At 41.5% G+C, this 24,207-nt stretch overlaps 3 protein-coding genes across 3 annotated transcripts; 1 reads left to right on the top strand and 2 right to left on the bottom strand.

Annotated features, from left to right (window-relative positions):
• Positions 1-6,192: 6,192 nt before the first annotated feature.
• On the top strand, positions 6,193-13,493 carry LOC112561278. The gene is made up of 3 exons (XM_025233656.1): positions 6,193-6,274; positions 7,882-7,999; positions 11,507-13,493. The coding sequence occupies exons 2-3, from the start codon at positions 7,918-7,920 to the stop codon at positions 12,670-12,672; spliced, it is 1,248 nt and encodes a 415-aa protein (XP_025089441.1). The 5' UTR covers positions 6,193-6,274; positions 7,882-7,917; the 3' UTR covers positions 12,673-13,493.
• LOC112561282 (mitochondrial import inner membrane translocase subunit Tim22-like) lies at positions 13,243-16,606 on the bottom strand. Its single transcript, XM_025233660.1, has 4 exons — positions 16,344-16,606; positions 15,790-15,974; positions 14,894-14,966; positions 13,243-14,734 (listed from the first exon to the last, which is right to left on the bottom strand). Exons 1-4 carry the CDS (start codon positions 16,567-16,569, stop codon positions 14,655-14,657), a joined length of 564 nt encoding a protein of 187 aa, XP_025089445.1. The 5' UTR covers positions 16,570-16,606; the 3' UTR covers positions 13,243-14,654.
• A 451-nt stretch (positions 16,607-17,057) lies between these two features.
• Positions 17,058-24,197, bottom strand: LOC112561279 (coiled-coil domain-containing protein 92-like). The gene is made up of 4 exons (XM_025233657.1): positions 24,045-24,197; positions 21,691-21,844; positions 21,115-21,162; positions 17,058-20,865 (listed from the first exon to the last, which is right to left on the bottom strand). Exons 2-4 carry the CDS (start codon positions 21,815-21,817, stop codon positions 20,063-20,065), a joined length of 978 nt encoding a protein of 325 aa, XP_025089442.1. The 5' UTR covers positions 21,818-21,844; positions 24,045-24,197; the 3' UTR covers positions 17,058-20,062.
• Between the last annotated feature and the right edge of the window lie 10 nt (positions 24,198-24,207).

Below are 24,207 nucleotides of genomic sequence, written 5' to 3'. Positions count from 1 at the left end.
CATAAACACTGTCACGCACATAACACTAGTCAATGTACACACATATCAACCCATGTAAAACAATGTCACAACAATGTCACAACACACACACTAACACATGTCAACTAACACATGTCAACACACTAACATTTAACACATAAACACATGTCACACTACCTGTCACCACACACACACCTAAAACACATGTCAACACACATAAACACATGTACCACACATTAAACACATGTCTAACTGTAACACATAACACATGTCAAGTGTCAACACTAACACATGTCACACACTAACATCATGTCATACACTCACACACACTACAAAAGTCTACACTAACACATGTCATACACACACACTACACATGTCACACACATTCATGAACACAGCACTACATGTCACACTAACATGTAACACATGTCACACACAGAGAACAACAACATAAACACATGTCACAACGTCACACAACACTGTCACACACCCACTACATGTCACACACATGTCACTGGTCACACTAACATGTCACACACACATACCACTGTCACACACACAACTACACATGTCACACACAACTACTAAACATATGTCACACAACATAAACACATTCACACACACATAAACGTACATGTCACACACACAACACACAAGACACATGTCACACCACACAATCAACATGTCACACTAACACATGTACACATGTTACACTGTCATACACACATCACACACTAAACATGTCCACTAACACATGTCAACACACATATGTCAAAAACACATGTCACACCAACACACACACATGTCACCACTAAACACAGTCACACACACAACACATGGTCACACACCACACATATGTACACTAAACACATGTCACACCAACACAACACATCACGCACATCACACACACACATCACGATAAACACACACACATGTACATGTCATAACAACATGTCCACACACATAACACATGTCACCACACATGTACACATCACACACATGTCACACACTAAACACACACGCACACTAAACACATGTCACACACAATACAACATAAACATGTCACACCTCACACACACTAAACACATGCACCACACACACACACTCACACACACACACAAAACCATGTCACACACACCTACACATGTCACACTGTCACACTACACATGTCACACTAACACTATTGTACAACACACACCACTAAACACATTGTCACACACACAACATGTCACACTAACACATGTCACACACACACTAACACATGTCACACTAACACACACACTGTACAACTAACACATGTATTACAAAGACCCATTCACACTACAAATGTTCAAATACACAAACATGTCCTACACATGTTAGACACCATTACTGTACTCACACTGTCAGCATCACTCTAAACATTCCTAACACATGTCATCACACTCACACAGTCACATCACACTAACACATGTCACCTCAATTAACCACATGTCACACACACCACATAACACTGTCTAACTCTGTACACACACAAACACATGTACCACACACTAACAATGTCACGCACACTAACTAATGTCACACACACACTAACAATGTCACACAACACATGTCAACTAACACTAACACATGTTCACCACACATATAACACATGTCAACACATAAACACATGTACCACTAAACCTGTCACACTAACACATGTCACACAACACTAAACCATTACACTAACACATGTCTTAACACATCCATTACATACACAGTGTCACACAACACATGTCACACACACAATAACACATGCACTAAAACACATTCACACACACTAACACATGTACATCACATGTCCACACACACTAACACACACTAACACATGTCTAAAACACACACACATGTCACACACATGTCACACACTAAATGTAACACACTAACACATGTACATGCACATAACAATGCATGTAACACACAAACAGTCACACTAACATGTAAACACATGCACACTAACACATGTCACGAACACATATAAACACATGCACACCATTAACATGTCACACTACACATAACACATCCAACACACTAAACATGTCCACAACGCACACACACTAACAACACATGTCACACTAACACATGTCCACTTAACATGTCACACACACACACTAACACATGACTTAAATCATGTCATAACACTGTCACACTAACACATTCACACTACACATGTCACACTAACACACACATTAAACACATGTCACACAACACATAACACATGTCACACTAACACATTCACACACACCTACACATTAAACACACTAACACATGTCCAGAAACACACACATGAACCACACACATACAGTTCACACATATAATCAAAACACATGTCAACACACCGTAACACACACACACACATGTACTAAACCAATGTCACACACACTAACTACCACACATGGTACACTACACAATGTCACACACATAACCTGTCCAATGTCACTAACACACACACACAAACACACGCACGCACTGATGACTGAGACCGTGGGCTCAAGATGTAGTTTCTGTGTCCTGACACTTGCTTGTGTTACTGTGGATGACACTGTCACTGCCACTGCCACTGTCACTGTCACCAAGTATCGCCCTCGCCTTATTTCGAGACGATTTCCAGAACTGACTGTGGCAGTGTTCCTCCCTGCAAGTTTTCGTGTTACACTCACTCGCTCCTTCCCAGCATTCCTTGCTGGAGCCCGAGTGACGAGCGGGGAGAGTGTCTGTAGCCGGGTGGGTGGTGAGCGGGGTAGGGGCAGGACATTGCACACCTCAGGGACTGCCCTGCCAGTGGTGAGCCGGACCTGCTCACCCACACTTCCTTGAGCAAGGCGCGGCATTGATGAGGAGGCCGGGAAAGTGGTTTCCAATGGCAACACAAGCTGCTATTGATTGGCCCTGCCCTGCATGGAGTGCACGTGCTTTCGCTGGCAGGCTGGGTGGACGTCTGTAGCACCACCCCAGTGCCTCCTGTGGAGCTGTGGCACACACCCAGCTGTCTAGCAGCAATCTTCATGCTAATTAGTGTAATTAGTGGCTTAATGACGGAGTGAGTGACGGAGTGAGTCCCACTGCCGTGCCATGGCGTCTGAGTACAGCTCGTCTTCTCCCCTCGGCAATCACGCCTGGGGTCGACCCCAGACCTTGCAAGTTTGAAAATAAAATAAAACGCGACTGGCCAGCTGCTAGATGACGACCTCAGTCCGCACTGGCAGACACTGTCAGTAAATCTTGGCATTAAAACAACCACCTGGCAGCTTTCTCACAGGGGGTGGGTGTCCTTACCTCGTCACGTGACTGTCGTCTTGTCGCCAACACCAGCTGACATTTGTTGACAAATAACTATTTCAAGCTGTGGAGTGTTTACAGTCTGCAGCAAGTTTTACAACAAGTTCAGTAAATAATACATCAGCATACAGCTGTCAGTGTAACAGCTGCTGGACGACTAACATCAACAAATGTTTACAAACATCAAATAGTCGCGATGAGACTTACTTCATTACCATTACCATTACTTTCTGTTTATCTTCTCCTGGGTGTCTCCTCGTGATGTAGACCTACATTCTTGTCATGATATAGACCAGACCTGGGCAAAGGCGGCCGCCTCCTGTCTCTAACCGGCCCGCCCGCTGGTCCGCCCGCCAGTATATATACTGTATATACATATTGGGTAAAACTGAGTTAACTATATTAGTCCGGCCCTCTAAAACCATCCCAATTTCTCATGCGGCCCCTTGGGAAAATTAATTGCCCACCCCTGATATAGACCTATGTGGCCTCATGATATACCTGTCACCTCATGATATAGACCTATGTGTCTGTCATGATGTAGACCTATGTGTCTGTCGTGATGTAGACCTATGTGTCTGTCATGATGTAGACCTATGTGTCTGTCGTGATGTAGACCTATGTGTCTGTCGTGATGTAGACCTATGTGTCTGTCATGATGTAGACCTATGTGTCTGTCGTGATGTAGACCTATGTGTCTGTCGTGATGTAGACCTATGTGTCTGTCATGATGTAGACCTATGTGTCTGTCGTGATGTAGACCTATGTGTGTCTGTCATGATGTAGACCTATGTGTCTGTCATGATGTAGACCTATGTGTCTGTCGTGATGTAGACCTATGTGTCTGTCGTGATGTAGACCTATGTGTCGTCAGTGATGTAGACCTATGTGTCTGTCATGATGTAGACCTATGTGTCTGTCATGATGTAGACCTATGTGTCTGTCGTGATGTAGACCTATGTGTCTGTCATGATGTAACCTATGTGTCTGTCGTGATGTAGACCTATGTGTCTGTCATGATGTAGACCTATGTGTCTGTCGTGATGTAGACCTATGTGTCTGTCATGATGTAGACCTATGTGTCTGTCGTGATGTAGACCTATGTGTCTGTCATGATGTAGACCTATGTGTCTGTCGTGATGTAGACCTATGTGTCTGTCATGATGTAGACCTATGTGTCTGTCGTGATATAGACCTATGTGTCTGTCATGATGTAGACCTATGTGTCTGTCGTGATGTAGACCTATGTGTCTGTCATGATGTAGACCTATGTGTCTGTCGTGATGTAGACCTATGTGTCTGTCGTGATGTAGACCTATGTGTCTGTCGTGATGTAGACCTATGTGTCTGTCGTGATGTAGACCTATGTGTCTGTCGTGATGTAGACCTATGTGTCTGTCGTGATGTAGACCTATGTGTCTGTCATGATGTAGACCTATGTGTCTGTCGTGATACAGATCATCTGTGTTATAACACATCGCTACCTACAGGTTATCTACCTGTCTCTTGACACAGACAGAACCGCTCATCTACCTGTGGCACAGTCAATTTTTGTCAAGTTTATGTTTGTAAAGGATTTGTTACAATTGTTATCATTAATTTTACGCTGTCGTGTTTTTGTGGAAAAGATGAAGTCTACAGGTGTAACTTCTACTACTGTACAGGTGTTTAATAAGTGGATTCCTCTGTCGTTGTCAACACTGTCAGCATCTCCTTTGTTATGGACTGGATGTGTGTGAGAGTGTAGGCAGGATTAGTGTGTGTGTAGTGTGATTAGTGTGAGTGTAGGTGTGATTAGTGTGTGTGTGTGTGTGAGAGTGTGAGTGTAGGTGTGATTAGTGTGTGTGCGTGTGTGAGAGTGTGAGTGTAGGTGTCATTAGTGTGTGTGCGTGTGTGAGAGTGTGAGTGTAGGTGTCATTAGTGTGTGTGCGTGTGTGAGAGTGTGAGTGTAGGTGTGCATTAGTTGTGTGTCGTGTGTGAGAGTGTGAGTGTAGGTGTCATTAGTGTGTGTGTGTGTGTGAGAGTGTGAGTGTAGGTGTCATTAGTGTGTGTGCGTGTGTGAGAGTGTGAGTGTAGGTGTGATTAGTGTGTGTGCGTGTGTGAGAGTGTGAGTGTAGGTGTGATTAGTGTGTGTGTGTGTGAGAGTGTGAGTGTAGGTGTCATTAGTGTGTGTGCGTGTGTGAGAGTGTGAGTGTAGGTGTGATTAGTGTGTGTGTGTGTGTGAGAGTGTGAGTGTAGGTGTGATTAGTGTGTGTGCGTGTGTGAGAGTGTGAGTGTAGGTGTCATTAGTGTGTGTGTGTGATTAGTGTTAGTGTAGGTGTGATTAGTGGGCTGTCCTTACTACATCTACTAGTGATCACCAGTGTATCTGAATGTGTTTATGATTAGTGTGTGTGCGTGTGTGATTAGTGTGGATGTGTGTATATTTAGTGTGAGGGTGCTTATGATTAGTGTGTGTGCCAATGATTAGTGGGCTACTACACCTACCAGTGCCTGCCAGTGACATCAAGAAACATTTCACAAAAGGAGAGAGACGGGGGAGGCGAAAGAAAGGGAAACAGTCAAGACATGGAGGCTAATATTTTTGTAATTATTGCCGAGCGCGAGAGTTTGTAGAACCCGAAAAGCCAGAGGGCTACCTCGCACTGCTCCATGCTGCTTCAGTAATTACCGCCCACCCGGGGGAGCTTTTCTTTTGGGGTTTTTGTTTTGTTGTTGTTAATTCAATCTTCATGGAATAAGGCGTGCCGTTTCCTAGCTAATTCCCTCTCTCTCTCACCCTCACCCTCCGACCCTCTTCCCTTAGGAGATGGTGCGGGGCGGGGGATCATCCCCACCCCTCCCTGCTGTGCAGCTGACGTCACACAGGCTGCAGCCGCGCCGCGTGCCGCCGGAGACCAGCCGCTGACCGCCTGCTAGACGCTGGGTCCCCATACATAACGGCCAGCAGCCGCATCCCGCTCACCTCGCATCGTCTGGTGGGCCTCGGGCACAGGTAAGTGATGGTGGTGCCGAGCTCTGTCAAGTCTTACAGTACACAGTGTCATTGTCAGTGTCTCTTACAGTGTCAGTGACACACTGTTGTCTTACACGGTGTCATTGTCAGTGTCTCTTACAGTGTCAGTGACACACTGGTGTCTTACACAGTGTCAGTGACACACTGGTGTCTTACACAGTGTCATTGTCAGTGTCTCTTACAGTGTCAGTGACACACTGGTGTCTTACACAGTGTCAGTGACACACCGGTGTCTTACACAGTGTCATTGTCAGTGTCTCTTACAGTGTCAGTGACACACTGGTGTCTTACACAGTCATTGTCAGTGTCTCTTACAGTGTTAGTGACACACTTGTGTCTTACACAACGTCATTGTCAGTGTCTTACGCAGTGTCAGTGTCACACTTGTGTCTTACACGTCATTGTCAGTGTCTCTTACAGTGTCAGTGACACACTGGTGTCTTACACAGTGTCATTGTCAGTGTCTCTTACAGTGTCAGTGACACACTGGTGTCTTACACAGTGTCATTGTCAGTGTCTCTTACAGTGTCAGTGACACACTGGTGTCTTACACAGTGTCAGTGACACACTGGTGTCTTACACAGTGTCAGTGACACACTGGTGTCTTACACAGTGTCATTGTCAGTGTCTCTTACAGTGTCAGTGACACACTGGTGTCTTACACAGTGTCAGTGACACACTGGTGTCTTACACAGTGTCAGTGACACACTGGTGTCTTACACAGTGTCAGTGACACACTGGTGTCTTACACAGTGTCAGTGACACACTGGCATCAAGGCCTGTGACATAACTTTCAGTTGCAGCTGTGTGACATGTTGTCAGTGCGTCCACAGAGTTCCACTGTGACAGTCTGCTTTCTGCCAGAGTTTCTCGTGGAAAATGTCAAAACACTGAAGACGCATCATTTGAATCCACTAAAGACTTTGCAAATGTCTTTCTTTCAGTTTCACTATCATCTTCTCAAACTAACTTTCGGCTTGCGTGAAAGGACTTGTATAACATAGTAATATACAGCTGTACTTATACTACTATGGTGACACACGAGGACCTTGTAACATGCCAACATACAACTGTACATACAGCTGTACATTCAGCCGTACCTATACACGAGGATCTGTGTAACATACAACTGTACATACAGCTGTACATACAGCTGTAGCTATACACGAGGACCTGTGTAACATACAACTGTACATACAGCTGTACATACAGCTGTACCTATACACGAGGACCTCCATGTCGAGGACCGGAGCTGTTGATGAGCTGGTGTCCAGGTGGTTCATGGCTTTGTGTCCACGTGTTCACTCATGTGAACGCAAGCCAGTCTTTAACGGTTTTATCCTTCTGGACAAAAATATTGGGTCTTTCCTTTGGGATCGCAAAAAGTTAAAAAAAAAATACTGGGAATATAAAAGCGGATTTGAAATTTAATTCTCTGAATCATCTGCTCTTTGCAAGTATTCACGTGTAAGCTAATTATTTTATTTTGCTTTGATTATCAAACTGTTTGATCAATAAATTAATAAGTAAAATAAACTTCACAGACGGCAACAGCTTTTGTGTCATCTTCAGTCCTGTTTCCACAGGTTGTCGTTAACTGTCAGCTACACACCTTCAAGAGGATGTCATCGATAATAGTGCTGACAGTGTTCACCCTCCTGTACTCATCCGTGGTCACCATGGCTGGCGCTGTACTGCCCAACGGTCAGAGCTTGTTTTTTCTTCTCTGCTTCTGTCGCCATGTTTGTCTTCTCTAGTTTAATTTCTAGTTTTTTTGTCACTAGTGTGTGTGTTTGTTTGTGATTGTGTGTGTGTGTGTGTGTTTGTGTTTGTGATTATGTGTGTATGTGTTTGTGTGTTTGTGTGTGTGTAAGAGGGAATCAGTGTAGGAGGGGTTCATATGACCGCGACACCCTCCGTTACACCCTCCCCTACAGAGTACAATACCTTCCTTGACAATATCCTGAGGTAGATGCACTAGAACAGGAGGGTTGGGTCAGACTGAGGGGGGACAGCCACCATCTTGCTGTCTGCCGTGAGGAAGCTGACAGAAGACAGCTCAATGGTAAGGTAGGACAGAGAGAGGGCAGATGACTGGGCCGCGTGACGCACGGTGACAAGACAAAAGTCATGAGAGATGATCACCACTTCAAACATGGTTTGAAGGAGGGAAGAGAGGAGGGACTGACTGTCTGCTACTGAGACTGACCACCTTGCAGCTGCACTCTGTGTATTCTCGCCGACACTTGCTTGGATGCCGAGCAGCTGCACATCGTGTCGCCGACACACAAGGTGAATAGTCGTCACCAGCGGTCCAGGTGTGTCCACCTTGCTGTCAACCTACAGAAAGCAAAGGTCTTGATGTTTGTAAACGGTGGTGTCATATCGTGTAGGGAAAATGGTTCTTTGGTAATTCTCCTGTAAAGATTGTCAATAATTATGTACAAATATTTGGTACAGTTTTCTCCACAAGGTGTATTCTACACATGCATGAGAACATGTAGCTAAAAATGCAAAGAAGGGGGTGGGCTATAAGTTATAACTGTTATGGTATATTGGTACACACAAACCTGTTTTTCAAACATTTTGATGCTCAGATGCAGCCAATACTTTTGTAAGGGTCTGAAATATGGGGTCTGTGCACCAGTAATGATAGCAGTGAGAAGGTTCACACCTTCGCAATGACAAATCTTGCATTGTAGTGTTTCATTTGCAATAGTTGAATTCTGCATTGTTTAGTTTATGTGGTATGTGACCATAATCTCCAGTACTGTCCATGTTTGGTGTACAATAATAATGTAGTATGTGACCATAATTTCCACTACTGTCCATGTTGGTGTACAATAATAATGTAGTATGTGACCATAATTTCCAGTACTGTCCATGTTGGTGTACAATAATAATGTAGTATGTGACCATAATTTCCAGTACTGTCCATGTTGGTGTACAATAATAATGTTACTGCACATCTGACATATTTGTACTATCGAAAGTTACTCATTTTTTCCCACACTACAGTTTACGAAAATGTTAATTATCATGGCAGCTGTTGTTCCTCTTGATATGGGCTCAGGCCTACTCAATAAAAAAATTGGAATCTTGGAATGGAAGCACTCAGGTGTAAACAATGTTCAAGTGCTGATGTAGTCCTCGTGCACGTGTCCTCGTGTTTACAGTCTCGACTACGCTACTGAATGAGATGTAGGTATTGCCAATCCCATTGTAAACATATCATATTCTGGCAAAATAATTCATGATTACAATTACAAGCGACCCAGAGAGGTGGTCTGCCCCGGGGCCCGTGTTGGCTGTCGCCACCTACATCAGTACATGAGATGCTCAGACGTGTGATTATCTAAATAATCGTCAACTCAATCATTTTCATTTATCATTACTTCCTCTCTCTCTCTCTCGCCCCGTGATGTCTCTGGTGTCTGTAATTACTTCCTCTCTCCTCCTCTCTCCCTGATGTCTCTCGTGTCTACAATCGCTTCCGCTACCCTCTTCCAGTCTTCCCTCCCCCGGGTCTGGTGTGGACAACAAGGACAACAAGGATGCAACGTTTCTTGATGGGTTAAGTTTATTTTAGAATAATAACTCCCAAAATATGAGTGCACAATTGTGCTTCACTTTCAAGATAAAAGCCTTCAAACATCGGCATCCTCACCTGCCTGGAGGACAGAAAATGACTCGGACACAGGAGAGCTCTGCTGGGGCCAGCACTTGTGACAGTGAGTGCGGCTCACTTCACCAAACCTCTGCTTGTCTTCCAGTCAGACGAAAAGCATCGCTGAGGTGGTTGTGTCCAAAAAGCGATTCTGTGCCCAGAAAATGAGACGACTGAGTGTGGAATACAGTCGACAGACTGAACTTTATTTACAAGCTTCAACTGCAGTTTCGTAGTTGGTTCTAACAGCTCGTGCTGCTGGGTAGCTGGCATGAGTACCAACTAACTCCACCTGGGTGTCGAGGGGAACATTCAGCAAGAGTATATTGTGTCCTGGTCTTTTTATTTTATTTTTGTAAACCGAGGATTGCATCTTCTCTTTTAGAATGAAGCTCGATGCTATTTTTAGAAACACTGCCCTTTTGTCACTTCCTGTTTTCTCGACAAATGCAGGTGTGATTAAACGAAAAACATTAATGCAATGTTTTAAGTGCCTCATAAAATACCAGAGAAATATCTATATATATATATGTGTATGCTCTATTTCTAGCGAGTTTCGCTGAGCCCTCCTGTTGCCCTGTACTTGTGGACTCTGGAGTTTCATGCCACCCTCATCTCACCATCCCCTCCTTCCCCACCCCTACCCAGGGAACGCGACTTGCGTCTAATCACACATCCCCGGGGGTCGTAAGGTCACTAATCTCCTCGTCTGGGCCTCGTCGCGTGATGAACCCTGATTTCCTCCAGCAAATACTCGACCCCGTGCCGCACGTGGATGTAGTTGGGTCTACTATTGTCTCGAGTACAACTTAGTGTAAGTTGTGTCCAGTGTTGTCTGCTGTGCTGTATTTTCTCTATTTATTTAAGGCCTCCTCCATCATTTACTACTCCCCTCAGTCCGGGATGTTACTGCTGACGACTGTTGACCAAGTGCTCTCATCGCACTGATGTAGTGCCGAGAAGTGTCTTGATCCTTTACTTTTCTTGATATATTCACACACACACACACCCAGAATCCTGTACCCAGTCAACAATTAGCCAGCACGGACAAGAAGACCACCCTCACTAGTCTTGCCTAAGTGTGACGAGTGGAGGAGGAAGGCTTTTCTCCCACTTCCACTTTCAGTCACGGCGCGAAAAGCCCTCCACGATGACTGGCCGTCTCGCCACCAAGTTCTTACCTCCACCCGTCACATGTACCCGTCAGACGCCATTAACACCACCGCTGGGCAGCCGTTCACGCTTGGCTGGTTCTGCCACTTGTCGTCTACTTCCCGTTATATGTCTAAAACCGTCCACTAGCGCCCCCTGTACTTCAGTGGTCTGTGGCTGGTGGACGTGTCGACCATTCCAAACCTTCATTGTGGACTTCATGACAGTCGGACTGTCTACGTGCACCTGCACACGCGAACACACACACACGGGAAGAGGGAGAGAGAGAGAGCGGACGAGACGATAGAGAAAAGAAATGTTATTTTTACTGTTAGATGATAAATCGTATTGAACACTATTTATTAACTATTTCGTCTTTCTTTACTTTTTAGCTAGTCACCTGCAGACTGGGTACCACGGGTGGCTAAATTCTCTGGTCACTCCTAGCAACCGAGCAAACGTGTTTCACGAAGGCGTAGCGGGACCAGCCAGGAGCGCCACAGGTCACCGACCTACCGACCACACGGCACAGACTGAGGTCACACACCAGCCGCCTCCCTCTAAAACTCTTGTAATAACCGGCAGCCACGTGGGACCGGAGGATCACCAACAAGGCCTCCCCCTCCCAATTAGGACTGGCAGCGGAAGTGCGAGAGCAACAGCGGGAAAGCAACTGGCTGGCAGGACTCGTGGTCACATCATCGATGGGCGGCTGAAAGAAAGAAAAAGAAGTGAGCACAAGCACTCGCCATTCCCTCCTGCTACCGCGCACTCCGCTCGAGGTCGGAGCGCGGACCCAAGGGGAGAACAGGACTCTGGCCCTGGAGTCGCTGGTGTCCAGGCTGACCTCAGCTTGATGAAGCTAGCCAGCACGGACCAGCCGTTGGACAAGAACGCGATGAATAGTTTTTGGCGAGGGCTGGGCCACGCTCGTCAGAACCTCGTCAACACCTGGCTGCTGAACGGTCTCTTCGCTCACACTCCACGAAGTCGCAGGAGTATTCCTCTATATCCTCCAGTACTCATTCAACATTTCCAGCCGCATCATCCTAGGCTCTTTTTGGAAAAAAGGCTTCGAGCCCCCACAGCTCCTCGTGTCTCCACAGTGCCAGCATTGCCCGACCCTCGGCAGCCGGACCAGGCACCAAGTCCAACTTTGGGCGGAAGGCATCGACGTCCCAGTCATCTTAAAAGGTTGGAGATCATAAGTAGCTCGTTGGGCGACTCGACTCATAAGAGATGGCTGAACACTCCAACCAGCAAGGGGTCGCCTGTTGAGGTGTCCAGCATGGAAAGGTTAAAGAAGTGCATGCAGATGAGTGTCGTGCCCAGCTGCGGGTCGTCTTGTCCGAGCGCTGACCAGCTGCTGGAGGGCATCATCCTGTGTTTTCTGAGTCAAACTGACCTCCAAGCTGCAGGTAAGCTTGACGGCTTGGGATTTGCTGAAGGAGACGGAGCTCTGAATGTGGATTACGGTCCCTTGGGAATCGGCGCTACAGCTCCAGCGGATCCAGACCCCGACAACCCACTGTGGCGGGCAGACGACCAACTGCAGTGACTTTGACAAGCACCATTCCTCAGCTGATCCCCACTTTCCCCATTGGGAACTAGGCGCCCGTAGAGTTTGTGCACCAAACTGTAGCATCATTCAAATACATTTCTAGTGTGCTATAAGGCACTTGATAGTCGACATGCTGTCACTTTACAGGCAACCAGCCGCCAGTACATCAGTACTTGTGACACAGGCTGCTTGCACCTTAACAAACTTGACACAATGTCTAATGACAACATGTTAACAAGCTTGATAAGGCTTAGGGAGAGCTTTTCCAGCACAGAGACTGGCACTTGATACTTTTGTGATGCTACTGACAAATTTTTGTAGGTCTAAAGCACTTTTTTGCCACCAACATTCCCCAAATGCATTTTACATGATCTCAACATGGAAGTGAATAGTGGTCACCTGAAGACACACCTGCATATGCCACAATTCTGGTCAATGGAACTGCTTACTAACTGTCATTTTATTAATGAAAACACCTTTCTGTAAATATCGAAACATCATCTTAAAATTTCTTTTTCTGCCAAGTCATACATCTTTAATAAATGATTACCAACCTTATACTGGAAATGGATTTGAGGAAAACTTTAATACCATAATCAAGATATTTCTTGCAGCTTCTATTATTCAGTAATCAATTTTATGGCATGTAGAGGCACACTACCTGGTCAAAGCTGCTCACCACATTTAAAACAGATATAATCTTAAGCTATATGATAGATGACTGTCAACCTACTGTACTAAAGATATATTCTTAAGCTGTATCATGACTGTCAAATCACTGTACTAAAGAAAAATAAAATACGTCAATTCATGAAGAACTTGCTGTTTCTGTGGACTGTCCATAACTCACAACAAGGATGAATAACCTCTCAATATAGACTCACTTTACATCACAGACAGTGCACTAGGGCAGCGGTTCACAAGGTATTTGGGCCGGTGGACCACTTAACTAAAGTAAGAAGTACGGCGGCCCACCAAGGCCTAAAATCACTCTGTACAGTGAATTTCATACTTAAATGGCCGCATGTGGCTCATTACAAGTCAAAACTAAATGTACTTGTGTGACAGTAGTCCAGTAATAAGTTTACATCAAATTAATACTTCGCACAGTACACATAACACTAAAAATAAGGACGTGCACTGCGTTACTAAGATAACGGATGAAGCGGTTAAATGACGCAATGCTCGCGCTGTGACATCAAGACATAGTGGGTCAGCCAGATGTCATGCCAACGAGCAGTTGGACATGGAGATAATTAAAACTGATGAGAAATCAACACTGGACTAATAAGTGTATCTGGCGATTTAAATATCACTTTGCTGACATGTGATGACTGTCAGCCACTGACCACCTGACATGCGTGCGGCCCACAAGTGGTCCGTGGCCCACACTTTGAGAACCACTGCACTAGGCTGTTAAGACACACATTATCATCAGCTTGGTATGTAATAATGTACTGTTAGACATTAGCTTGGTATACAATAGTCAGTGCACTACTGTACACTGTTAGACATAGATCATCTTCAGCTTGTACCCTGATAGCATTTAAACATTTTATAAACTTATAAACACCATAAAGTTCTTGACCATTTATAAACGTTTATAAAATGTTTCGATGCTATCTGGGTAGTTACAGTTAACTGCACAGTCCATCCTCACTTCATATCCACCAAAACTATGTTTTGATTTCACATTCTCACAACATTCATACACCCAAGCATCACAAGGATGTACTCTTCAATATCATTGACGGGTCATATCATTTTCTTCATTCTGCTAGTTTTATGCAAGCAACAAATAATACTCATACGTAGTCACAAACCATAAAGTAAAGCTGAAGTAAAAACACATACATTTTATCATTCAATGTAAAATGTGTATGATCACACGTGTATTATCCTGCGGTCAGCTTTTCTCTCATTCTCATCTCTTTCTCTCATGAATGGACATCATGAATATTTCAAGAGTAACATAATTCTCAGTGTCGAAGGAAATAGTCTATGGCTGTAGAGAATAGTGCAAAGCCGGCGGCTCCCACAAGACCAGGCTTCAGTCCAGCTACCACAAAAGTGAAGCAAAGATAAGCAAGTCTGACATTAAAAAAACAAACAAACAATATTTGCAAAAAGAATACACAAAAAATCTATGCACTAAAAGTATTTTGGCTGTGTGTTAATATAACATTAATAAAACAATGCTATTTAATATGCAACCAACCTCTGAAGCCAATGACACCACCCACAATTCCTCCTGATAATGTTCCATTCATCATGTCGCTCTTGCCGCGGTACTGCAGCACAAATAAAAGCAGATACATATTCATACTCAAATATTGTTTACAAAACAACTGCTGATACAGGATTCTCTGAATATGATTTTGTAAGCATGGAAGTATGAGTATAGAAAACATACAAACATAGAAACGTATTTTAAGTATCTCCAAACTGGAAATCACTGAGACCCAGTGAAAACAGTCAACAGGACTATGCCACTCAACAGCCATAAAATGCCTACCAAACTCACCTAAATTTAGAGTGTTTCAACTAACACTAAGCAATCATCATGTTTTAAGGCACCATATCTACACAAATTAATTTTTGGCCATCAAGAAAATATAGAAAAATAGCTGTCATAAAATGCAACATATACATTTTAGCAATAAAATTAAGAAGAAATGAACTGTTATAATATTTATGCAATGATGTATTTTCTAAACCTGTTTTAACCTTTCTTCTGGAAAATCCAAGTACATCGGCTTACCCAAAACAGTTTTGAAAGATGTGCTCCTGAGATCAGTCCCTTTAATAATCCCTTTAATAATTTATCAGATCCTCTTCTTTTAAAGATATATAATAATGAGGAAACATATTTTAGCACCATGATAATGCATACCCACCCACAATGAGTTATTGACATGTCACACTGATGATTATCCAACATTGAGATGATCAAATAAAAGTGATCGGTCTTGTTTCCATCAACAGCAATCTTCAACTTGCAAAACAAACAATTTACCAGAGAAGGGTATATTTGAGCTGAAAACAAATACTACAGAACTACACATCTGCAGAATTAAACAATAGTAAAGAACACAAAAATCATGAAATATTTACTGATTCAAGAAGACACTCCGTTCCAGCAAACATTGCTCCAATCATAGCAAAGTTTTTCCCATATGACAAAGCTCTATTTTTCATCTCAAGTAAAACCATCCGTGTTGTTGGCGTTTCTGTTGATATTGTTGACATAGGATCAACTCCTGCTGTGAACAGGCCAAATGCTCCACCCAAGGCAAATCCTAAATAAAAAGTTATAACAGAAAATAATATTTCTTGGCTTCATTGCATAGATCTCTAAACTCTTTTACAGTAAAAGACCAACAATGCAATCAGTTAAGATTACTTAAAATGAAATATATGATCACTTTAGCTTCATGTTACAAATGTCTGAGATCGTAATAACAGAGAATGAAATAGTTGAGATCGTAATAACCGAAGAGCAATTACACTAGCAAGGCCTGGCGGCTGGCACAACCGTAATTCAAGCAAAAGCACACTTCTTAACAAAGGATATAGCTTTTTACTTCATTAGTTCTACCAATGTCAAATCGACGCGAGAAAAGGCGAATGAACACCCTCAATAAATATGAGTGTGAAGAATATCTTACCTATAACGCAGCTCATAGTAGATTTGAAAGTACAGGACTCAAAGACTGAATGCACAAATACTTCTTCTCGAGTTAATGGCAGCTGAGGTATACCAATTACCGGAAGCGATTTAGGCGGCGTTTTCTTGTCACCAATAACATGCGATATGATAAGATTAAACTCCGAGAAAGATGGACTAGAACTCTGAACGTCTCTTTCACCCATGTTGTTGATGGAGGCCGCCATGACGGGCCAATGACGTCAGGAACCACAACTCCAAGAGCGACAATGCAAGGTGGCTATTACCTCCCTTCGTGGCCGAGACATGGATGTTCATTGTCAAGTCCGTGAGTACCGACTTAAGGATGCTCCGTCTAGTCACATTGTTTTCATTTGGTACAAGTAATGAGTGCTCAGCAGGCCTCGACCGGTTTACACGTCAGTTTCTTTGTTTCTTTGTTTGTTCATCAGCCGCCTGGGATTTTGTAGCTGAGTGTCTCGCAGAAGGTTCTTTGAGTATTTAAGGAAAACGATGGAATGCGTCTCAGTGCGTGTACCATGGATGTGTAATACAAGTTTGTGCGTGTACCACATCTACGTTGGCAACAGAAACCCATACTTTACACTAAAAGAGGATGGTAGTTATTGTAGGAACAAGATATGAATGTCTGAGTTTGGCAGAATCTTTCACACACACATGCACCTGCACCATTCCTTCCCAAAGAAGCAATAAATTTATTTTCAGTTTTAATTAGCTTTTTAAGCAAACAAATCAACTCTTCCAAATTATCAAAGAAATGGTTTATGATGTTCATAAAATCAGCAGCTAAAGGACAGCAGTAGGAACTTCAAGTTGAAGTTCAATGATATGTTAATTATGCATCAGTTCTCAGTCAGAAAGATATGATTTATATGAGATGAAGGCTGCATCTTCCACAAGAATTTTAAAATATCTTCTTCACATTTCACTCTTCTTACAATTATTGCAATTTTTTTTAAACATTCAATCATCTAAACAATGTGACAAGGAGTATAAAGAGAAAACAAGTTGATACCAAAACAGACATCAGTGTATAGCACTGCACTCCCTACTGAAAATGTTAGTAATAAAAATACGAGGGCAATAAAAATATATGTGCAGACATGTATGCAAATATACACTAAGTAAAGTGTTTTTGTTTAAAATATCTGAAATATTTCCTGTCTTAATAATAATTATGTGCAATACAGGAACTGCAGCAGATTTTTTTTTAATAGTCCTTGAACTGTACATGGTGGTATATCATAGAAGGCATAATAATGAAAATGGTTACCCACCTTTTCTCATGTCAACTACAGGACCTAGAGCTTAATTAAAAATGACCACCATTTATGAGGCATCTGCCCTTACATGTCTAATAGCTACATGAACAGACATTCCAGCCTATCTTCCTGCTATCTTCTCCTTTACTTTATGATTGACATAGTCCAGAAGAACATTTTTCAAATTCTATTACTGAAAATGTAGTCTCTAAAGTGTATTAAAGGAAAGGCACTGCATTAATCAGTGTGCATGCCTCTGGATCATATGCTGATGTTCTAACCATACAGCTGTCTTTTTCATCATTTGAAATATGGAATATTCACACAGTGAACTCTAGGGATTTATTCTGAAAGAGATCATGACCTATTACAGAAACTCAACCATGAACTTGACAATGTCCTGCAAGAACTTTGATGAGTTGATATAGAACTACACATGAAAGAGACAAATGAGAGACAGCACTGTTCATGCTTTGGTCTTAAAATGCCATGAAAGGTTTAGAAATAAGATCTTTGACAGCTTAGATAGGAATCTGCATATGAACTGAAAAAACACACCAAATTACAGTTAGCACCATTTGATAGTGATTCAAACCAATAAATTATTAAAGTCCAGAGCGCTTACTTCTAAGAAACGTGATTTGATCTACTATGATAAACATGCAACTCTATGTGTTTTCCAAATTCATATCAAAATGTCTCAAGGCTTTCTCACAGTTCTGAATCAGAAGAAGCACAAATATACATGTATAATATATTGAAGCCAGCACTCAGTGTAGAAGTTCTCACAAATCTTACAAAAAAGATTAAAGGACTCTTGCAGCTTACCATGCCCTACAATGATAATGACATCAAGATAAAATATATTGTCACATAAAATTACTCACTTTAAAAAATATGCATGATGTAGATGAGTAAGCAAAGTCCAAACTAAACATCATCTGGTGTAAACAGATTAGGCATACCTCTCAATCAGCCTTTCAGAATTTTCCTCTTTCATTTCTCTCCCCTTCACACACACATATCTGAATACTCAAATAAACTTACACATACAGACGGAACTTTCATGCAATGACTCAACAACAAGAACTAAAATATGCACACATTTATTTACATGTCTCCTTCTGTACACATTGATGGATGAGACAAACCACACGCAAAGTTTATAATATTCCAGTTCTGACATTGCCCTTACCAGTTTCGATTACAATTGGAAATTATTTTATTCTGAAAAAATCTTGAACTTTCTCATTAGCTGTAAATATTACAGCAAGTAGGGTAAAAACCCTCCACAACAACTGCCTAAACAGATTCTGTGCATTTTCCTACTCTTTACAAGTTTGTAAAGGGGGAAAAGGGTGTACATATAACGATGGAAAGTTTTTCAAACTGCTTTAAACCAAAACCATTAAGGACACATTCTAGTGATCTGCCTCTATCATGTTAATAACTGTGCCATTGGATATTCATACACAGCCACAAAATAATGTCAAACATACTATTCACCAAACTGAAACACATTAAGCTGTTATTTCAATTTCCAAGACACCCCTCAATATAAAATTGTACACAAACAAATATAATTTATGCCAAGACCACTTTTCAGCTGTTGATATTATAAACAGCTATTTCTGACAGTTAGACCAGTGAGTATGATGTCATTAAGAAAAGGTTATTTTAATTTTTTTTAAAATGTGTAAACAGACTTCATCATTTAATCACACGTTTTACACATAGGTCACGATTTTGCAGTTTTTCAAATTTGTCTTGCTGATAACTTCATATTAATACTACAAGTTTTCTTTGCTGTGATTCTAAAATAAATATGATCTCTCTTTAGTATTTGTTTAAATCATTTCTCTCATCTCCTAAAATTATAAAAATAGTTTTAAATATGATGATGTTATCTTATTTTGAATATGACTTCTGCATCAAACTTGTATTCATAACATTACTTTTCAAATATATGTTAAATTATGCATACTTCATCATATTTTCTTTGCAACAAACTGTGCGACTTTGATGATGCTGCAAAACTTGTCCCCATCTTCATCGAATAAATTATACATATGAGGTTTCGATGGCTTCTGTTTTCTTCTAGCTGAGCCGTGGAACAGTAACACTGACCATGAATCAACTTTTTTCCCTTGAGGGTACAAGGGGTGATGTTTATTTGTGGCTGCAGCTATGAAGGGTCATGTAAAATAAGCGGATATATAAGCACAGTTTTTTAAGTGAAGGAGTAAACATTTTAAAGCATCACTAAATATCTATAAAGTTCATGAATGTAAGGAGACTGTTTTAAAGTAATAAAGATAAAATATATGCATATGGCAAAGTTAAAGGACACCAATTTTGCACATAACAATAATTAGCGAAGAACATGTCCATTCTGTAATGATATCAACTGGTACTATTGACATCAAAATGACTAAAGCTAATTATATTCCGAGCTCCGAGACTCATGAGCCCTGTTCCAATTTTTGTCCCCCACTTGATCAACAGCAAGAGTAGCAACTTCTGGTGTACAAGGTCTACCCTTTGACACTCTGTGAGATCCTGTCTGGGAGATTAGCATATGATGCATTTCAACTTGCTGATCAGGAGGAGAAGAGACAGAGACAGGGATGGGTGGAAGAACAGGTGGCTTTTTAAGTTCCACACCAAAGTCTGCATTCTTCTGTAAGAAAGGAGCAACGTCTGGGGATTGGGATCCACTACTGGGAGTTGAGGTTGAAGCCACTTGAAAAGCACGAGACAGTATTTCACCTTCACCACCACCTGAATTGTTTGAAACCTTAACCACACGGTGACGAACACTGGAACTACCTACTAAATGAGAGCCTCGTGGTCGGATACGTGTTGAATTTGCAACAATGTCCTTCGGTGGAACTGGAAGATGATTGTACTGAGGTTGTATTCGACGTACAATACTTGCTCCCACTTCTCCTACTACTGCCGTGTTGGACTGTAACAGACTTTGGTTAGATTTGTGATGGACTTTAAGACGATGAAGTTCTGTTGTGAGAAATGCAATGTTATTTGATTTAGCTTCCACTTGTGCTTGTAAATCATTGATGGTTTGGTTGACATTTCTCACCTCATCAAGGTGGCGCTTTTTCTGCAAGCGTAACTCCTGCTCTAATTTCTGCACTTGTTCCTCTCTTTCTGTCAGCTGCTTCCTAAGTGATGCTTCTTGTTTTTGTGAGTTTTTCAGCTGACTGGCAACCTCCTCAACATCTGCACAAGTCATCACTAATATAATAAGGGCTGGTCTAGCTTTAAAAAACCTGCACCATTGATATGTTGCCTTTCTTCACTCATATTTACCATTCTAAAAAAATACTAGCTTGCACACGTACATATATGTGTGTGTGTTGGAGATTGACAGTAAGAGAAAGAGAAAGAAGAGGTGAAAGAAAAAAGAATCTGTGTAAAGGTTTTGCACATCTGTGACTAAATTTTATGTCTAGTTCAGAGATTTCATACCAGATTCATTTATATTGATCCCATTCATTGTTAGCTGGAATGTCAAATCTGCAAACAAACCAAGTTTTTCATGTTTTCCTTATTGATACAACAGATGGTAACAGGAATCATAGCAATAAGCTATAACAAGTATATACACTGTCTTAACTCTATATAAGAACAAGCTTTAACAAGTATATAAATATATGAACTCTATATAAGAAGTATACAAAATGTTTTAACTCTATATAACAAGGTCTTCTACTGTTCTTTTATCGTCTTCTGCCTTTAAAGTACACAAATACTTTTCCCCTGTTTTAAGTACATGACAGAAATAAATAGAATCTCTTTGAATATAACTGCACTGAATGAAATCTAGGCTACAAAATAAATTTCAAAGATTTTCTTTTTTACTCCATGTCAAACAGTAAATATATATCACAACAGTAAATAAATACTGGAGAGTTTATCATTCTGGAAAAGTTTGGTCAGGACATACAGATTTTTGGAAATCAGTTAAAATGAGAATTGAAACAGAATCCTCTCCACTATAGCATTTATTAATTCAAAAAATTTTTTTCACAGCTTTGAACCAACCTGTGCAGCGGTTTTGCAGCTTATGTATTTCTTCATGAAGAGCTTTAAGGGTGGCCGCATGGTTCTGTTGCATAAACAAAATAGAGCTTTCCAAGTTCCGCTTGTGTATATCTGCTTCAGTTGCCATGGTGATGCAAACAGCATTCACTCTTGCCTGCAGAGATGATATTTTGGAAAGTTCATAAAGGAACTTCAAACAGTCATATCAGATCATGTGGTACATCTCCTAGACTGGGATGAACAATGACTATGCCAGAAATGTACCCAGAAAAGATATATTATTTGGTTCTTTATCTTTAAAGTAAATGATATTACAATTGCACTGGACCATCCTGAGATATCCAAAAAAGTAAATATCATTCAGATCTGTATGGAACATAAATCACAAGTAGTGAATTTAAGCCTATACCAAGAAACCTAAAAGCAAGGAAGACGACAGAGTAAGCAGCCAAAGGAGTCAGAAAACAAAAAAAAAAAAAAAAAAAAAGGCAACTCAAATCCCTTATCTACTGTCCACATATTCTTTAACACAACATAACATTAATAATAATAATGATGATTTATTTAGCGCCTCTCCCTAAAATTTGCTCATAACACTTTATATAAATCATACATAGACTAAATCATCAATAACCAAGCACCCATATTCACATATAACAGGCACGCTCACTTCTACAACATACACTCATACATTCGTACATGCTCGTGGTCAGGATAGGGTCACGGTGAAGTCGCAGTTCTGAAAAGATGCATTTTAGTTTACACTCAAAGGTGGTAAGAGAATCAGAATGACGAATTAAAGAATATTCCTAAAATTGAAAAAAAAAAAATGATGATTCATTTGTAACAAACTATCTTTAATGATAATGATTTTGTTAAGTCCATTTTTCATTTTTCTGTGTGGATTTGAGATCAGTGCACTGCCAAAAAAGACTACAAATGCCAGAAAGCCCAAAAGTAACAGAAAGGCATTGGAGAAGGATGTCATGGTGCAGTGTATCAATGCAACAGACAGGCCCAGCACTGAAAGTTCATTTATTTGTTTGTTCATTGACTAGAATTGGTTGTTTCGGGGAGCATGTGGATAGACACAGCAGCTGACAAGGCATATCATTCAGGTTGGTTCCAAGCGGTAGTGCACAGGTTCTGCAGGGAACAACCAGTCCACTCCTTCACATTTTTAAGCCAGTTTGAAGTGACTACCTCTATGGCCTCCAAGGACAGCCTTCAATATAGTGCTATGCTGGGTCACAGGAGTACCCCACTGACAGTAAGGTGATGTGATCCATGTTGCACACAGACAGTAAGTCATTCACCCATTGCAACAATGCTGTTTTACTAAAATGATTTTCACAACAGGTTGACTAAAGTGGTTCAGGTAGAGTGTGGCTGACTGAAGTGGTTCAGGTATTGGACTGTGGCTGGAGAAATGGTGCAGGAGCTGAAGCAAAAGCTTTGTAAGGACTGCGGGCAGAAAAGGGAAATTGTAAACAGGGTGATAGTTGTTGAGGCTATTAAGGACAATGCTGTGTTTCTTTAGAAGTGGGGTGATGACAGCATCTTAACACACCAGTCTACAATTAAAGAGTGATTGATAACTAGAATCGTCAAATCAAGCCACTTGTGCAGGAGGTGGGGTAGAATTGGGTTGACAGAACAAGATTTCCCTCACCTGGGACTCTGTGAAAGGCAAAAGCTTTATAGAATAAAGCATTTTGAGAAATTATCAAAGTTAACCAGGTCTGGCAGACTGGGTGCAGACTACTCCTGATGGTTTTTATTTTAGAAATAATTTGTATATCACGCAGCCGTTCAACTGCAAGAAGTGGGTAAAATGGCACTTCTGGGCTTGCCTAACATTTGGACAACAATCCAAAACGAATATCTGCTTGACAAACGTTGTTCTATCTTTGCGGAAACAAGCGCTTCAAGATTTTCCACTGATGCAGAAAAATTTCCTATGAGTTCTCAGGCCTGTCTTTGTTGTTAATCGTTCAATCGTCATCTGTCAGTAATAATATATAGAAGAACAATAATAACATCTTCATCAGTGACATCGATCAATGATCACTTTGCGTGTCCGAATTCATGTTTGAGCTGAATTGTTTCCTGTCATTGTCCTTTTACCACATCAATGAATGGATGAATTATATGCATTGCACAATTCTTTCTCTCTCTTACACGCAGAAATCCATCCTATACTTCTCCTCTCCACGAAAACATGCTGAACAAGTGCAGCTTAATGGAATTAGCAAAGACGGAAAATACAGCAGAACAAATACTACATCAAGCTGTGGCATTTCCAATGTATTTCACATGAGTGCTCAGTTATTTTACGAAAATCCACTACTCACCAAAAAAATATAAATCTAAACGAAAAACCAGCATCGGTTCTTTGCCACCCTGTGGTCATCTCGTTTAATCCAAGGCATGACGGTATTCCATGACAACATCAAGCGAGAACGCAGCCATGGCCTTCGCGACAAGAATTTACACAGCATCTCGGGAGGAGATCAG

Source organism: Pomacea canaliculata, linkage group LG4 (genome assembly GCF_003073045.1).
Source record: "Pomacea canaliculata isolate SZHN2017 linkage group LG4, ASM307304v1, whole genome shotgun sequence".
NCBI lineage: Eukaryota > Metazoa > Mollusca > Gastropoda > Architaenioglossa > Ampullariidae > Pomacea > Pomacea canaliculata.
Note: the sequence above shows the minus strand (reverse complement) of the source record. Positions and strands in the feature narration are given on the sequence as shown.

Excerpts from the sequence above, each read along its gene's own strand:
- LOC112561278 (XM_025233656.1), top strand. The coding sequence starts at position 7,918 with ATGTCATCGATAATAGTGCTGACAGTGTTCACCCTCCTGTACTCATCC. Across the intron at positions 8,000-11,506 it reads TGGCGCTGTACTGCCCAACG|CTAGTCACCTGCAGACTGGG; the intron begins GTCAGAGCTTGT and ends TTTACTTTTTAG.
- LOC112561282 (XM_025233660.1), bottom strand. The coding sequence starts at position 16,569 with ATGGCGGCCTCCATCAACAACATGGGTGAAAGAGACGTTCAGAGTTCT. Across the intron at positions 15,975-16,343 it reads TACTATGAGCTGCGTTATAG|GATTTGCCTTGGGTGGAGCA; the intron begins GTAAGATATTCT and ends CTTTTTATTTAG. Across the intron at positions 14,967-15,789 it reads CGGAGTGTCTTCTTGAATCA|TACCGCGGCAAGAGCGACAT; the intron begins GTAAATATTTCA and ends TTTGTGCTGCAG.
- LOC112561279 (XM_025233657.1), bottom strand. The coding sequence starts at position 21,817 with ATGGCAACTGAAGCAGATATACACAAGCGGAACTTGGAAAGCTCTATT. Across the intron at positions 21,163-21,690 it reads GCTGCAAAACCGCTGCACAG|ATTTGACATTCCAGCTAACA; the intron begins GTTGGTTCAAAG and ends GTTTGTTTGCAG. Across the intron at positions 20,866-21,114 it reads GATCAATATAAATGAATCTG|ATGTTGAGGAGGTTGCCAGT; the intron begins GTATGAAATCTC and ends TGACTTGTGCAG.